The sequence below is a fragment of the Jaculus jaculus genome, chromosome 19 (assembly GCF_020740685.1).
Source record: "Jaculus jaculus isolate mJacJac1 chromosome 19, mJacJac1.mat.Y.cur, whole genome shotgun sequence".
NCBI lineage: Eukaryota > Metazoa > Chordata > Mammalia > Rodentia > Dipodidae > Jaculus > Jaculus jaculus.
In genome coordinates this window covers 15,683,684-15,701,892 of record NC_059120.1, presented here as the reverse complement: position 1 = coordinate 15,701,892, position 18,209 = coordinate 15,683,684, and the positions used below count along the sequence as shown (strand labels likewise).

At 43.6% G+C, this 18,209-nt stretch overlaps 1 protein-coding gene across 2 annotated transcripts in view; it reads right to left on the bottom strand.

Moving 5' to 3' along the window:
- Positions 1–18,209, bottom strand: part of Hs2st1 (heparan sulfate 2-O-sulfotransferase 1) — a 150,943-nt gene that overhangs the window by 28,891 nt on the left and 103,843 nt on the right. For both annotated transcript variants that reach the window (XM_045138371.1, XM_004653663.2), the window contains exon 2: positions 7,429–7,667. In XM_045138371.1, coding sequence (XP_044994306.1) covers positions 7,429–7,667 — 239 coding nt within the window. The remainder of the gene's footprint in view (positions 1–7,428; positions 7,668–18,209) is intronic.

The following is an 18,209-nucleotide window of genomic DNA, read 5'->3' as shown; positions in this document are numbered from 1 at the left end:
AAGCAGAGCCAGGCTAGTAAGTAATCAGAGTGGACCTTCAGGGGAAACACAGTAATGCAGGAAGCGGCGCTGTGATTGATGTGCTTGTTGAATCAGACCTGAGTCAACACTACAGGAAAAGGCTCGGTAAGCTCCATCTACCAGCAGATGTATCTAGGCTACCTTCCTAATAGGTTCAACTCAACATTCTGAGCATCTGTGATCCCAAAAGAACTTGTTTCCACTATTTGGAAGAGTAGAGGTGTCATCCCAAACGCCCTGGCCAAATTCCAACTTTGCAATTACTATCTATTGAATACTGCTATTAACTTGATTAATTACTATACATCCACTCCCACTGATACATTTATTTTAAATAAACATTTCTTCTAGAGCCATGAGTATTTTTCATAAGACTAAGCCAAAAAGGAGTTTCTAAAATAGAGGGAAAACAGTAGTGGTTGGATAAAAAATGTAAGACAAGTTCAACAGCTATACAGGCTATCAAGACTAAATCTCAGAGCTGAATTTTGAGGGGTAGAGGAGGGGATTCCTAGGTGTGGTGATTTAATTCAGGGGTCCCCCATAAACTTAAGTGTTTCCGAATGCTAGGTTCCCAGCTGATGGAGATTTGGGAATTAATGTCTCCTGGAGGGAGTATATTGTTCAGGATGGGCTTATGGGTGTTATAGCCAGTTTTCTCATGCCATTGTTTGGCACACTCTCCAGTTGCTATGCTATGGTCCACCTCTTGTTGGCCAGGGGTGACGTCCATCCTCTGCTCATGTCGTCATTTTTCCCTGCCATCATAGAGCTTCCCCTTCAAGCCTGTAAGCCAAAATAAACCTCTTTTTTTCCCCACAAGCTGCTCTTGGTTGGGTGATTTCTACCAGCAGTGCGAACTGGACTGCAACACTAGGTCACCTGGGAGGTAGGAAAGACTGGACTTCAATCAGGATTGCCCCCACCTGTCATTATCACTGATGCTCTTGCTCAGCGAAGACAAACCATCATAACCCAGGTTAGCTTGTTTTCTTTTGTACATTCATTATCTAATAAAACATTATGACAGATCTATCACGTCTCAGTCACTATTCTAAGCACAAAGGACACATGGTCAATAAGACAAACAAGGTGGCTGTCCTCCAAGGGCTTAGATTACAACAGAGGAAGGAAGAAAGTAATCAAACCAATATGCAAGATACTTTTACAGGTTCATCAGTACTCAGAGCAAGTGACATGGCGCCAGTAACGTGGAAGAAGCATTCCATATGCAGGATGGCTGGGACAGTTCTAAGAGGACGTGATCTAATCCGAGCCAGTAAATGGACAGCGAGAACACAGCTAAGGGAGAGGACAGGAGAAGGCTATTCTACGAGGAAGTCAGATCAGAGGTCTTGAAGTGGGCGCTATATGCTTCTCTGTGCTTCTTCCTCCGTTGTGTTCATGACATTCCTGGCCCTGACTAGCCACCCTGGTACACCTGTTGCTTTTAATACTTCTCTACGTGTTTATAAATAACCCTTGTTTTCCCCTGATGCACTCACAAACAGCAGTCCTTCATTCATACCTCCTTCTTAAGCATCGCAGTACATTTTAGTTCTGAACAACTTCATGCTAATCAGTCTGCCAATCACAGAATCCACAGTATATTTGGTTTCCATGTCGCTTTAGGCTTCTATAGTCTCAAGACGCTCACACCCACACCTCCCCCTTTCTTTGGTTAAGACATTGAAACTTTACAGGAGACAAGGATAGTTGTTCTGTAAAATGTTCTACAATAATTTGATTTCTTAGGATTAGGTCCAGATAAAACATTTTGGTGAGATTATCACAAACTGATGTTTCCTTTTGTCTTCAACCTCTGTTTTAGGTTCCCAAGTAAATTATAAAAATGCTCTTTGAAGTATGGTGGCACACATCTTTAATCCTAACACTCAGGTGGAGGCAGAGGTAGGAGGATCGCTGAGAGTTTGAGGCCACCCTGAGACTACATAGTGAATTCCACGTCACCCTGAGCTGGACAGAGTGAGACCCTACCTTGAAAAACCAAAAAAAGAAAAAAGAAAAAAGAAAAAAAATAGAAAAGCTTTTTGAAAGTTATGAGCTTGGTAATTCTCCAAAGAATATAACATAATTTGTGTGCACATTACACACACATACATGTACATGTATGCATGTATGTGTATGCATATATATATTTATATTCAATATTCATATTCAATAAATAAGTGAAAAGCTGGGACACAAAGCTGTCAACTGTTTCTAAGAATGGTTGACAGGCACTGGTATTATTTGAACCACCTTATACCAGACTAAACATATTCTGAGCTTTGCCTCTACACAGTTTAGGGAGAAATAATTGGATGGGTAAGCGGTTTGGCACAGTCTCGAGTGCAGCAAGAGCAAAAGTGACCAGGAAAGGAGGGCATCGTGAAGCACAAGGAACTCAACAGAGCACGGACACAAACTGTGTCCCAATATACTGGCGAGTTACCTAGCTCGAAAGGAAGCTTTGGACAACTGCAGACCTGATAAAAACCTCTTTTAAGTTTCACTGGAGTGAAATGCTGATTAGAAACTACTTCTCAGAGAAGAAAGAAGAGTAAACAGGTAATTTAATTCCCACCAAGCTGTCTGAGAACGTCCACAGCACAGCAAGAATGTGGCACTAAAGCCAGTACGTGCTGTCCCAAAGAGCGCCAGGGGCAGTGGAGACGTGTCTTCACGGAACACCAGCACGGCGCTGAAAGCTTACACTTACGTGAAGTTTCCTACAGCGCTGTCAGAGGAAAGGAAGTTCTCAACATGACTTGCTTCCAAATGCTTCTAGCCAGGCATGGTGGCTCAGGCCTTTAATCCCAGCATCCAGGAGGGGCAGGAGGGTCACTGTGACTTTTAAGGCCAGCCTGGAACTATGATAGTGAATTCTGGATCAGCCTGGGCTACAGCGAGACCTGCCTCAACAACAACATGCTTCTGTACAGGACAAGAGACCAGTGAATTGTCAAATATGATGTCAGAAAGCACTTGTTACAAAATTCACTCCTCATTAAGACCAAGTTTTGAGCCACCAGCTGATGTTTGGAAGCATGTTATTTCATGATGATGACTATTCCTCTACAATACTATTGAAAAAGATGCTTGAAGTACGTCCATGAAGTAAACCAGCTATTGTTAGGGCAGCACCAGTGCTTCTCTTCCTTTCGTTATACATAAAAACAAGCTACTGAAGGGAAAACAGAAGACTGAACTTACCCAAAAGCACTACAACAGAGTACCTGTAAATGTGAAATGTGGAGAGCTTCTCCAGAATTAAGGCTCATGAAAAAATAGCTGGGGTCATTGCTAATTATCTCTTAGCTGCCAGAATGTTGGAAATAAAATAGTTCTAAAAATTGAATAAATGAGTTAATACTGTTTTTCTAAAATCATTGTTGAGGAACTCTGAAGTTATGTGAGCATTAAGAGGTGCTCTTCTCAGTCAAGGTATATTCTGAAAAGCAACAATGCAAACAGATTTAGAATTTTCTACATACTGTATCAAAAAACAGTATTTAGGATGCTTGCCTTTAAAATATGCAATATTACACAGTGAATAGCTTTTTTTTTTTTTTATAACCAACAGCTTGTTTATGGAAGAATTATTTGCTGTTGATGACAGACTTATTTTGTTTCTATAGGAAAAAAAAGAAGATCCTACAGAATCAAATTATATGGGTAGATGATATGCCGTATACCTCAGCCTTCACAAATAGTTCCCTAGCAAGGCCGAACTGAACTTCCTAAACCAATGTCATTCTCTTGATTCTGTATAAGGATTACAGACATGCTCAACAGTGGGAAAACAGTGAATTCTGTAAGGCTGTAACAAGTTCAGCTGCTTTCACGACATACAATTCAAATGCTTTCTTTTGAGGGGTGGGGAATCACTGTGGTTTGAATGTGAAATGGCCCTTCTTTTAGGCCCATGTGTTTAATACTTGGTCCCCAGCAGGTGTCACTGTTTGGTAAAGCTACGGAACTTGTCAGGAGGAGGTTCCTTGTTGGAGGAAGAGGGTCACTGGAGCCCAGTCTTAAAGCCCCACCCCACTTCCTGCTCATCCTCCACTTGCTGACCATAGATGCAATGGGCCTCCTGTGGCCACACCTCCCAAACTATGATGGCGTAACAAGCTGCTTCTTGTCAGTATTCTGTCAGGGCAATGAGAGTGTAACTAATGCAGAAAACTGGTACTGAGAAGTGGGCTTGCTCTGATAAACCTGACCATGTGGTTCATAGGCCTTTGGAAATGTGTCTGTGGGAAGAAAGTGGAAGAGTTTGGAAATTTGGGCTACAGAAGCCCTACAATACTGTAAGCAGAGCTTAAAAAGGCTTTCTATTTGGAGTTTGGAAGACCAGAGGCTGAGAGAAGTGTGGACTGTGAGGCCAGGCTAAGAAAGTTTCAGCAGGAACAAGGAACTGGGCTAGATGCAGTTTGTGTTATATTTCAGCAAAGAATCTGGCTGCATTCTGCGTGTCCTGAATTTAGAGTAATGGACTGATGTCTGTGCTGGAAGATATTGCAAAGCAAGATAGCATTCAGTATGTGTCATGGTTACTACTCACTGCTAGCATTCAGAGTGACAGTGAAATAAAGCAACAGGATACAGAAAACGTGAAGCTTGGACAAGAAAGGTTTGTGTGCAAGTTCAAGTTCTTTTGGCCAAGGAGCTTGAACCTGACAAGGCAGCTGTGATTACTGAAGAAATGGCAGAGAGCAATGTGATTAGACAGAAACTTCTCTTTTCACTGGACCACAGGAAATATGTTCTGAGGATGAGACCTCACCACTGAAGGTTTTAATTTGTAAGAACACAAAGTCTTAAGAAAGGAGAATGTCTAAATGGAGAATGCCACAGAAAAGGTTTCCCACTTGAAAAACAAATGCTTAGGAAAGTGTTTTCAGATTCAGCAACCAGTGCACACAGATGCCATTATAACTTTGGTCCAATGGGGCCCAGGCTTTATCTTGACTTAGCAGCAGAAAGTGGCACAATGTCCACATACTGTTACTTCTGTAGGCATGTGAGATGACAGACTGAAGGGGTCATGGTGTATTGTCCTACTGTTCTTGAGAACCACTGAGACTGGGCAATCAAGGTCACGTGCTCTGCAAGGTGACCTTGAAAGGTCACTACATGAAGCAGGGAATATGAAAACTAAGCTGCAATGGAGACCCCAGAATGTTGGAGATGCCCAAACCATGAAACAACCACCACAAAGATGAATACACTCTTGGGCTGGAGAGATGGCTTAGTGGTTAAGCGCTTGCCTGTGAAGCCTAAGGACCCTGGTTTGAGGCTCGATTCCCCAGGACCCATGTTAGCCAGATGCACAAGGGGCACACATGTCTGGAGTTCGTTTGCAGTGGCTGGAAGCCCTGGTGTGCCCATTCTCTCTCTCCCTCTCTCTCAAATAAATAAATAACAATAAACAAAAAAATTTTTAAAAAAGATGAATACACTCCTGACAGACAGGAGGGGCTCCCCAAGCCCCTTTGAGCCCAAATGATTCCATTGGGAGCCCCAGATGCTGAACATGGAGCTGAAAGGTTTGATGTTTGCCTTGTTGGGTTTAGTTGTGCTTTGAACCAAATCTTTCCTTGCAATGACCCCATTTCTCCAATTTGGATTGGGAATGTTTATGCCATTTTATGTTAGAAGTATGTAATTTAATTTTTTTTTTTATTTTAGAGGCAAAGTTAAGAGATTGTCTTGAGTCTCAGGAGAGACTGTAATTTTGAATAGCTGGCACTGACTACAAGGACTTTTAAGTTGCATGGGCCTATGAGGAACAGGAGTGGAATATTATGGGTTTGGATGAAAATATCCTCCGTAGGCCCATGCACTTGAACACTTGGTCCCCAGCTGGTGACAATGTTTGGGAAAGTGGTGGAAGTTGGGGGTGTGGAGCTTGCTGGAGGACATGGGTCACTGGGGATGGGCCTAGAGGTTTTAAAGCCCAGCTCCACTGCCTGCCTATCGTCTCCTTCCTGACTACGGATGCAATACGAGCAGCCAGCTTCTCCTTTCTGCCGCCATTCCTTCGCATCAAGGTGCGCCCTATCCGTACGAACTGTAGGCTGATATAAGCCCTTTCTTTCCTCAGGCTGCTTCTTGTCAAGGATCTGTTCATCTGGTCATAGCAATGCACACAGTAACTAATACAGGGGTCACATTCCCACGAACCTCAATATCTGTAATAAAAAGTTTGTAAATATAGTCAGAACTCCAGGTGTGTGGGAAATGTCCGTTACTTTTGCTAAAGAGATAAGTAAAAACTAGCCGGGCGTGGTGGCACACACCTTCAATCCCAGCCCTCGGGAGGCAGAAGCAGGAGGATCGCCATGCCGTGGAGGCCACCCTGAAACTACATAGTGAATTCCAGGTCAGCCTGGACTACAATGAAACCTTACCTCGAAGGAAAAAAAAAAAAGTCAACTAGATTTTACATGGCAATTTCCTCTACTTTTCTTACATCACCCATCTGTTAATGTAAAATTTCTAATGAGCCAGGCATGGTGATATATGGCTTTAATCCCAGAACTTGGGATGCAGAGGTAGGAGGATTGCTGTGATGTGAGTTCAAGGCCAGCAGTCTGGAACTACAGAGTGAGTTCCATGTCACCCTGCGCTAGTAGATAAAGTGACACCCTACCTTGGAAAAGCCAAAAAATAAAAATAAATAAAATAAAATTCTCATAAAGTAAAAGACAAAATTTTGTTAAAGATACACACCACAATCCCTGATCTCCAGGAGTTTACAGCTAGGATTTATGACTCACATAACATGATATTCACAGATTAGTATAGAACTGAATACAAGTACACAATAAATATTTCCTTATTATAAGTTGAAACAAAATAGTTTTTGTTGCAGATATCCTGCCAAAAATATTTCATTGTTTTAAAATGTTTCCATACTGAAGAATATCAGTCATGTCTTCAAAATGTTTAGCTATTCATCATTTTGATTAATACACAGATATTTGTTTATTTTTATTTATTTATTTGAGAGCAACAGACAGAGAGAGAAAGAGAATGGGCATACCAGGGCCTCCAGCCACTGTAAATGAACTGCAGATGCATGTGCCACCTTGCGCATCTGGCTTATCCGGGTCCTAGGAAATCAAGCCTTGTACCAGGGTCCTTAGGCTTAACAGGCAAGCGCTTAACTGCTAAGCCATCTCTCCAGCCCTTACATGGATTTTGACTGTATGCTACATGTAAGAAAATGTTCCCAATTCTGTTAAGACTATAAAATGTTACAGAGTTAGCTGGCCTCCTTTTCTAAGGCCTGCAGTTCACTGAGATCAGTACACATGTGCCTTTAAAATCTCCCTGAGGTATATACAACATTTGAGGGTGTATCAGAAAACATCTGCACTTCCCCTCAGCAGTAATTACCTGGTCTTGCAATGACATCACTGGATTGTTTTTGGTAGTGTTGATGTGCAGAACATGGTACTTATTCTTTGCACAGAGGTCATAGGCGATATTGGTAAATGAGGTGCTTGCAGTTTTGGGAACTCTGTTATAAATGATCACCACGTCTTCGTCTTCATCTAGAGCCGTATCTTGCCGAGGGCCATCCATTGTATGCCGCTGTTCAATTTCTCGGACTTCATGTCTGGCAATTGCCCTTTCTACGGAGAGAAAAAGAACAGAACTAAATTTTAAATGACACTATAAAGTATGGAACACAGAATTTTGATTATCACAAGGCAAGAGAACAACATAAAAAAACAAAGACCTAAGGCATATCGGAAATATGGGTTAGCCAGAAGGATAAATCTAGTTGAATCATCAATCGCCTAAAGCACATTTTGCTTGAAAACACCATAACGATACCTAACATTCTGTATGCTAATTAAAAAAATAAACTGGGCCAGAGAGATGGTTCAGTGGGTAAAGTGCTTGTCGTCAAGCATGAAGACCTGACTTTGGATCCCCAGAACCCACATAAATGCCCAGTGTGGGGGTGAGCATGGGGAAGGTGGAGAAACGGAATCCCAGAGGCCCCCTGGCTAGTCTAGCTGAACTGGCTTGTTGTAGGCTCAGCTAGAGACCCTGTCTCAAAGAATAATGTAGAGAACAACTGAGGACCCCGATACTGACACTGCCCTCTGGTCTTCACATCATGTGTGCACAACTAATTTAAAAAACAGATGAAATATTTACAGATTTTTTATTTCATACCTTGCTTTTGAAACATTATGGAACAGTGGGTAATTTTTAGAACAGAACTCAAAGGTCCACCATTTTTCCAAAAAGTTGTTCTTGATCATTTATTATACTAATTGTTCTTTTTTGAAATACAATCTTTGCATGCTTATTTTCATGATTTGAGAAGCCATTTTTCCATGGCTTTATAATCAGCTTAATTTCTCAATATTGCTACTTCTTTTTTGTTTTTTCAAGGTAGGGTTTTGCTCGAGCCCAGGCTGACCTGGAATTCAGTAATTCAGTATGTACTCTCAGGATGGCTTTGAACTCTGGCATGGTTTGCAAGACTTTTGAATAACTTTAAATTGACATTGTACTTAGCTTCAAATCTGACCAAGATCAGCTTGTGGGGAAAAAAGAAGGGTTTATTTTGGCTTACAGTCTCAAGGGGACGCTCCATGATGGCAGGGGAAAACATGGCATGAGTAGAGGGTGGACGTCACCCCCTGACCAACATCAGGTGGACAACAGCAGCAGCAGAGTGTGCCAAACCCTGGCGAGGGGAAGCTGGCTGTAACGCCCGTAAGCCGCCCCACAACACACCACCTCCAGTGAAGCTCAATTCCCAAACTGCGTCCGCTGCAGGCTGAGCCCAGAACACATGAGTTTACGGAGGACACGTAACTCAAACCACCACAAATGACTTTCATTGTCATATGGGCCATTTATCAACTTCAGACAATGTGGGTGAATGACAGAGCTAACAATTTTTTAAAAATTTATATTATTTTGGAATCCCCACTGGCTACATTGTCACACTCCAACAAGGCTGATTACTGACGCTGAACCCTCAGCAGCTCCGGGTCTTCCAGGCTCCTGCACAGGTGGCCCAGACTGGAGCGCCATTTCCATGTGGCGGGTTATCAACAAACTTAGGACTTTTTTTTTTGGTTCTTCAAGGTAGGGTCTTGCTCTGGCCCAGGCTAACCTGGAATTCACTATGCAATCTCAGAATCTCAGGCTGGCCTCAAACTCATGGCAATCCTGCTACCTCTGCCTCCCGAGTGCTGGGATTAAAGGCGTGCACCACCAGGACCGGTTAAACTTACAACTTTTTATGCAGACTATTAATAACAGCAATCTACTTATTTCTGTAGTAGCAGGGACTTGCAGGGCTTATTAAGGATAGAGCATTACACCACACATAGCAATCTGAACTCTGCACAGCGGTCGAGTCCCATGGATGGAACCTGCAGAGTTCAGGATAACTGAAGATGTGCAGCATTTCCTTACGGTGGGCAACATCGTACGATTAGAGGACTGAAAAACAGTAAAAGAAGAATCATCACTGTTTCCTTAAATGCCCAGACTTCTACATGAAGTACAGATGCAAAAGTCAATGCTAGGTCAATAAAAGGCACTGACCATTAAGAATGGCCACAATTTTAGTATCTGTAATTGTAGAGAAGAAAAATACAGAAACTGCATAGAGCATGACTTAACACTCCCACCTGAAAGGTATATGTCTGAAAGGATTGAAAAATGCATTCAAGAACATACTTATGTTTTTAATTAATTAATTTATTTATTTTGATTTTTCGAGGTAGGGTCTCACTCTAGCCCAGGCTGACCTGGAATTCACTCTGTAGTCTCAAGGTAGCCTTGAACTCATGACAATCCTCCTAACTCTGCTGGAGTTTAGGCGTGCGCTACCCCACCTGGCTCATACTTACGACGGCACTATTCACTGTAGTCAAAAGGCAGAAACGATCTAAATACCCAGGAACACGGGAACGAACGGTGCTGTTACAACACAATACTCGCCCTTAGGGAGAATCAAGTACACAATCCAGATGGATCTCAAGACTACGTGGAAAAAGCAAGACACTGAAGGTCATATGTGACGTGCCCCAGAGGTAGCCATAGAAACAGAACACAGCCTGGTAGTTAAGACGGGGATGGACGTGAGGACTGTGAAGTGTCCCCAACGGGTGGCTTTCCACCGCACTGATGAAAACGCTGCGGCGCTGAGCAGCGGGGCTGGCAGCGACGTCACGAGTGTCCTAGACGCTGCTGAGTTGTGCACAGTAAGATGGCTAGCTTGTGAATTTCACTTCAAAATATTTATGAAAAATCGAAGTACTTACAAAGTGTTGAGATCTTATAATACAGGTTTCATTTTATAAATAGCAAAATAAAAATATTTAGAAAACATTCAACAGTTTATAAAACTCATTTATTCTTTGCTTGGTTTTCTTGGGACAGTGTCTCCCATACAGCTCAGGAGCCTCCTGTTTCCCACGGGCTATTTAGGTGCCACTGCATTCGGCCCGTTTATTCTTGTTGTGGAAAACATCTACTTAGTGCTTCCACGCATAGAACCTTCTCTAGGTTCTTATACACATATATCATTTTATTTTTATTTATTTATTTACTGAGAGAGAAAGGTGGGAGAGAGTGAGAGAGAGAATGGGCGTGCCAGGGCTCCAGCCACTACAAACAAACTCGACGTGTGCGCCCCCTTGTGCATCTGGCTAATGTGGGTCCTGGGGATTCAAACCTGGGTCCTTGAGCTTTGCAGGCAAATGCCTTAACCACTAAGCCATCTATCCAGCCCTACACATCTTATATACGTAATATGTGTTCACATTAACTATGTACTTAGCCTGACCATTAGTGAAAACACATTATAAAAGGGAACCAAATTTTCCTTCCAAAACTCACTTAGCAAATTATCACTGAAAATACATTGGTTAATACTCCTGAGGTGATCTGTTAGATAAGAATACTAAAGTAGTTGTTAAACATTCCATCAGTCCAATAACCACCAACATAATTTTCTTTTGGTCACTATGGTTACTAAGTTAAAGGAACAGGAATTATATTTTACTTAAATGTACTTGCCAAACCTTACTTTGATTGTAGATATGTATAGTTATCAGAGAAATATAATGGAAATAGACTAATCATCTACTTGAAATAATCCTGGCAGGAGCTCCAAGTAAATTTCCCCGGGCTGGGTTGTATGCACCTCCTGGTTAGGGCCCCACTCTGCATGCATCCTGTGTCACGTGTGAGCGTTTTATGGGCATCACCACATGCTCTGGCTCTTCTTGGCTAGGGTCTATACGGCCCCGGCTGCTCTCAGACTCCTGATCCTCCCTTACCTCCCGTATTACAGGTGGGCACCACTCTACCTGGCTCCTGTCTTGATGATTTGAACAACCCAAAGAAGCACAGTCATCTCCACTTAGACCAGGAAGCTGAATGTCAACGCTGTGGTCACTAGCAGATCACTGATGTCAGAATTCAAATTCCAGGTCAATCTGACCCCAGAGTCTGTGATCCACATTACAAGGCGTGAAATTTAGTATTTTCTCAACTGTACTCTGAAGGAAGTGGAGTCCTATAGTCACATGCTGCATGACAAGGAGGTGAGCGTCTTAACTTTTTAAATAAAAAGCAGTATTTCATTTTGGAATTGTAAAAAGCATTTTGTGGTTCAGTGAAACAGACAGAAGTTGACTTTTTCTAAGTTCTAGGAGAACATAATGTATTACCTTAGGAACTTCTGGTGAACATATAATAATTTCCTAACAAAGTTTTTAGTAGGTAAAAGTCACCATAATAATTCAAATAATATACATACCATTTTTTGCCTCTTTCACCTGGCAATATTGGCTATGCCCTTCAATGTATTTGTTAAGTACTTTTAGAAATTTGTGCGTGCGTGAGCGTGTGTGTGTGTGCGCACGTGTGCACAGGCAGAGGGAAGAGGGAGAGGCCAACCTCACGGCTCTCCCACCTCCGTTGCGGCTGGCTCTCTCTCGTCTTGCCACTGTGTGCCCTAGGCTAGCTGGCCTGTGAGCTTCCCAATTCCCCACTCTGTCTCCCATTGTTGTATGTGTCAACCTGTGCCCAGCTTTACCTGGGTGCTGGGGGAACTTAACTAGGATTGACAGGCTTGAAAGCAAACACCTGTAAGAGCTGAGTCATCTCTCCAATTCCATATATATATATGTAAATATGTATGTATGTATATGTATATATGTAATATATATGTACGTATGTATTTTTTAATGTAAAATAGCATAATACAAAAGAATTAGGGCTGGAGACATGGCTTAGTGGTTAAGGCTCTTGCCTGCAAAGCCTAAGGACTCATGATCAACTGTTCAGATCCCACATAAACCAGACAGATGCACAAGGTGAGAAAAGCACGCAAGGTTGCACATGCGCACAAGGTGGCACATGTACCTGGAATTCGGTTACAGTAGCTGAAGGCCCTGGTGCACCAATGTGCACGCGTACGTGCACGTGCTCTCTCTCCCCCCCCTCCCTCTCTCCCTCTCTCCCTCTCTCCCTCCCTCCCTTTCTCTCTCTCTCTCTCTCTCTCACACACACACACACACACACACACACACACACACACACACACACACACAGCCTGTTGGGCTTGCCTCAAAAATAAAATGAAAAATAAAAATAAGAAAGAATTAGGTGATCACTTGAGAGAGACCAACTAACCTACCATTTCTTATTCTTGAATTTTACTGAGACGCTGTATCTTAAATCATGCTTCAGACTGAATCACTTCAAGTGAACTTTCCGATTTTCAGTTACCACCATGTTTAAAGTTAAATGAACGAGTGAGCGCCATTATAACAAATGCTGTGCCGGCAGTTTCATCTCCAAGAATGGGGTGGGACGCTCTGGAAGATCCACTACCTGGATCCCTGAGGATTATCCTGGCTCAAAATGTGGAGATGGCCAGTCATGCCTTTCCCAAGGGCAGCAGCAAAAGTTGGTAGGCACACATCTGTCAGGACTGCACACCACTTGACTGGCACGGGAAGCAGCGTCTGTGGGAGTCCTCGACTGGTACTGCCACTGATAAGACACACCACCGCAGGATTCCTGGGCCAGGAATAATTCTACCTGTTTACATGTACATGAATTCATTAAGCAGTAAAAATTGTGCACATGGTAACAGTGGAAAACGCTGTGCTCAGGGAGACGAGAGAGTTGTCAGGAGCAGAGTCGGAATTCAGAGCTTCGTCCGTCTGACACTGACGCCTGCATTCCCAGCGGACATGCATCTGTCACCACCTGACGCTACAGGAAGCCACAGCTCCCGGGGGCCCGTGCCCACCGCTCCCAGAGACCCGTGCCCACTGCTCCCAGCGGTGCTGCGTGCCTTGTCAAGCTCATTCTAAAACTAGAATATCCAGAACTCCAGTGAGCTGCATTGCGCAGGCCTTACAAAGCACTGCAGAAAATCTATAGCAGTACCTGAAAAGGTTCTGTGAAAACACAGGCGTCTGCTCTGCGCACTACTTCAGAAGACAAGGCAGACGGAAAGAAGGCGATTCTCTGTGCAGCCAATCAGCGTGGGCAGGACGGTTGGGGGCGGTGTGCTATTAGTCTCTGAAGATACCCACAGGCCGCGGGATCCTGCCAAAGGGTGCTATCTACAGGATTCCTGCATTGCTGAGCCCTGAAACCAGGAGAGCTTGGGGAAAACACACGAATCCACAATATTCTCTTCAGCAGTGAAAATGCTTCAAAGACACCCTTTACCTACTTACTCCCAGGTGCAAACAAAGCAGCAAAAATGGACATACAGACAGAGCGGGCCAATGACAGGTGAGTGGGAAGGAGGGTGTGGAATGCTTACTCAGCCCCAACAATTTTATTTTATTCATTTATATTGAGATATATCCCTATCTTGAAAATTTTAACTTCAGATACCATCAAAATCATACATACAGCTTTTGTTAAGAGGAAAGTTTAGTGAGGGCTGGACAGATGGTTCAGCGGCTAAGAGCACTTCCAGTGTAAGCATGAGAGCTTTAGGAGGCCTGGGAAGCGGCTTCAGTTCGGTTCCTAGGACCCACATACACAGCAAAGCATGGCCATTCACGTCGGGAATTCCAGCTCAATACAGGGCACAGAGACCAGAGAATCAGGTGAGGAAACAGGAAGCTCCAGGGTCAGTGACAGACTCCAGCTCAAGTTAGAACAGCGGAAGAGCAAGTGTGCTGGAAGACTGCACGCTCTTTTCTGGGCACCAAGGCCAGTGCGCCCCATCACACGTGGGCACATAAATAGGCATTCACCACACAAACCACACTAAATACACACTACGCACACTCGCTCAAAAAAGAAAACAGCACACACCTTTAATCCCAGCACCTGGGAGTCAGAGGTAGGAGGACTGCCATGGGTTCGAGGCCGCCCTGAGACTACATTGTGAATCCCAGGTCAAGCCTGGGCTAGAGTGAAACCCTCCTACCTTGAAAAAGAAAAAAAGGTTTAGTGATACAAGGCTGGAGAGATGGCTTAGCGGCTAAGGCACTTGCCTGTGAAGCGTAAGGACTCATGTTTGAATCTCTAGGTCCCACGTAAGCGCACAAGGTCGCACATACGCTCACGATGGCACACACATCTGGAGTTCGATTACAGTGTCTGGAAGCCCTGGTGCACCAATTCTCTCTTTCATTCTCACTGATAAAAATAAATAAATAAATAAAAATAAAAAGCTTAGTGGCCAGGCATGGTGGCAGACGCCTTTAATCCCAGCACTCTGGAGGCAGAGGTAGGAGGATCTCCAGGAGTTCGAGGCCACCCTGAGACTACATAGTGAGTTCCAGGTCAGCCTGAGCTAGAGTGAAACTCTATCTCGGGGGGGGGGGGGGGCGGGGGGAGGTGAAAGATTAGTGATACATCTTAAAGTTGAGTACCAAGGACCTGAACACAGTAAGGCCTAGGGCCCGATGGAAGGCAATGGCATAAGGAGCAGCCGCGTGGGAGCTGGCAGCTGACAGGCTGGTGGGACAGAGGGTTAGGTGAAAAGAGTAGACAGGAAACTGGAATAGGCTGAAGAGACTACGGTGTACTGTCTAGGCCTCTTTACTGAGGAGGAGGCTGCTTCTAGTCACTGAGTTTGAGAATCAGAAAAGGAAGAATGGGGCAGGAAAGGATATAAGGATAGCTGGTATTTTCCTGACAAATCAAACAAACGGTCTATTGAAGAGTCTACTTCCATACTGGCTTTGATTTTGAATTGTGTAGGAATAATATCCGAGTCAAGTCAGTCTGGAATACTAGGTGAGAAAGCACAACAGCTGAAGTCTACGCTAGACTGTGACCGGACTTTCTTTTGTTTGCCCCCACCAGCTCCATGAATATCCAGGTGTCTGTGTTTGAGCATTTAGAGAAAGGAAATGGAGGAAATGATGGAGCTGGCAGACAGGGGAAGGCAGAGGACGAAACACTGCCGAGTCTTACCTATCGTGTTCACATGCATTAGATGCCCTACTTAGAAGTGGGGACGTGATGGGAAGCTTTCTTCTGTGGGCACTGGTTTCCTAGGACAATGCCACATCGCCACAGAGGTACACAATGCAGGTTCAGGAGAGACAGCATTTCATCAGTGGGAGGCATGAGAATGCCATCCACTTCTATACAGAACCAACATCAATCTGGCAACATGAGGGCTTTGGCACACACTGGCTTTTCCTCTTGGGCCAGCAGAAGGAATACATGATTAGAAATGGGACCAAACAAATGTGTGGTACAGGGAATTTACTTTTTCAAAGTATAAAATATCTCTGGAAAATTCCCAGAATCGTTAGAAAGGTTTTGTTGTTGCTGTTGTTTAATTTTTATTTATTTGCAAAGAAGGGAGGGAGAATATGGGTGTGTCAGGGCCACATGCAATGGTTTGTCCATCTGGCTTTACATGGGCACTAGGGAATTCAACCCAGGTTGTTAGGCTTTGCAGGCAAGCACCTTAACCGCTGAACCATCTCTCCAGCCCCTAGAAAGGTATTTTAATACAGAAAGAGTTCTTTATTTAATATTTCTAATTTTTATTTTTCAGAGAGAGAGAGATCGAGAGACAGTGACAGAGAGAGAACAAAGAGAACTGGCTTGCCAGGGCCTCAGCCACTGCCATCAAACTCCAAACACTTGTGCCTCCTAGTGGGCATGTGCGACCTTGCACTTGCCTCATGTTTGTGTGTCTGGCTTATGTGAGATCTGGAGAGAAATCAAACATGGGTCCTTAGGTTTTGCAGACAAGTGCCTTAACTGCTAGGCCATCTCTCCAGCCCCAGAAATAAGCCTTTTTATTTATTTATTTTTTTTGGCAAACATCTGGGCTCAATACCAAATGAAAAATAGTTTACTGTTCTAAATCAGACTCCATACATACAGCATTACTGACAGGGAAACCTGGATGAGGAGCTTTAGATAATGGAGTTTTCAGGAACTCATAGAACATCCAGGTGATAATGTGTAGATTTAAAAAAATATATTTATTTGAGAGAAAAAGAAAGAGGAATATGTATGTATGTATGTATGTATGTATGTATGTATGTATAGTGAGAGAGAGAATGAATATGCCAGGGCCTCTAGCCACTGCAAATGAACTCCAGATACATGTGCCACCTTGTGCATCGGCTACTGGGAAACTGAACCTCAGTCCTTTGGCCTTTCTGGCAAGTGCCTTAACCACTTAGCCATCTCTCCAGCCCTAGAATTTTGAAAATATACTTCTCATAACAAAATTTCTGGCCTAAAGATAAGAAATTAAGAGTCACGACACAAAGATATCAACTGATATCAAAGGAGGGAATGAGTTCAGAAAGGTAGAGTCAAGAAAGGATTTTGATAACACCAGCTTTTGATCTAAAGAACTATCACCTTTAATAAATACACAACACAATAATATTGACCAATATTGTTCATCCATTAATGAACATTTTAAGTGTTTTTTGACCATCCTTATCCATTATTAAACGTCCATATTTGGTATGTTACCAGACCACGCAGCTATAAAATATGCATGCTTGACCTGTTTTACTGGTATGTCCTTGGAATGTTGTTTGAAGGCTTGGCAAGTTTTGTAGCTCACACAGCACAAAGCTAGGCCTTACTACTAAAGATTACATTTGACTAAAGTAGGTCCCAGCTGGCATTTTTTCTCTCTTTTCTTCCATCCCCCTCAAAGTAAAAATAAAGATGTGACAATGTGGAAGATGTGAAGAGGGTACAAATTATTCTGGGAAAAACATTTAAAACTGTTCTTAAAATGCAAACACTGGTATAGAACAATAGGGATTCAATTAAAGGTAAGCTTTATAATCCAGTTAAAATATTAACTGATATTAAAATGGCAGGAAGATTCAGAGAGTTCCTCAACTCTTGGCCTAAGTCCAAATTATCATTAAATGTATGTGCTTTGATTGTTGAGATAAATACCATCTCAAGATTAAAGCATTTTCAAATCAAGACAGAAATGCCAGCACTGTCTACAAAGCAATTACTTTCACACTTCAACAACTGCACCTGGCGCTCCATTCACTGGTAAGTAAGAAGAATAAGGAATAACTAGGACCCATTTCCAGCTGGATTTGGAGATCGTTAACTGAAACCTAATGCCTACAGCTGTTTGAAACTCAGAATGAGACTGCCGGAACGATGTCACTGCAGTTAGAAATGCACCCCATTCCATCGCTGCGGTCCCCAGCCATGGCGAGCACACGCAGGCGGCGTGAAGCGTGCGCGGCCGACCCCAGCCCCCGCCTGCGCCAGGTACAGGCTTGGAGCGGGGCTGTACTCACGACAGCCCAGGTGACGATGAATGACACGGCGCTGGGACGGCTGTCCCTGAACAAGGCTGAGGCTGACTGCTTTCTTGTCCATGTATCTCCACTAACAGAATCAGCTGAACAAAGCACCAGGCTTCTTGGTGGCTCAGCCTGGCTGAGAGGGTGGGTGTTCCAGACGTGACACCTGAACCCTCCAATTCACAGCCCGCCCCAGCTGTGCTTGGCTAGGAGGATGTCCGGCCCCCCGCCTGCAGTGAGGGCTGCTAAAGCGAGGTGGGAGCTAGAAACATCACTATGGACACAACATGTGGAACGTTTAACCTGTTCTTGCGAACAAACCCACAAATCCTTTGAAAAGGCAGGACTTTTTTCCCCCAACTCTGGCCCAGGCTGACCTGGAATTTA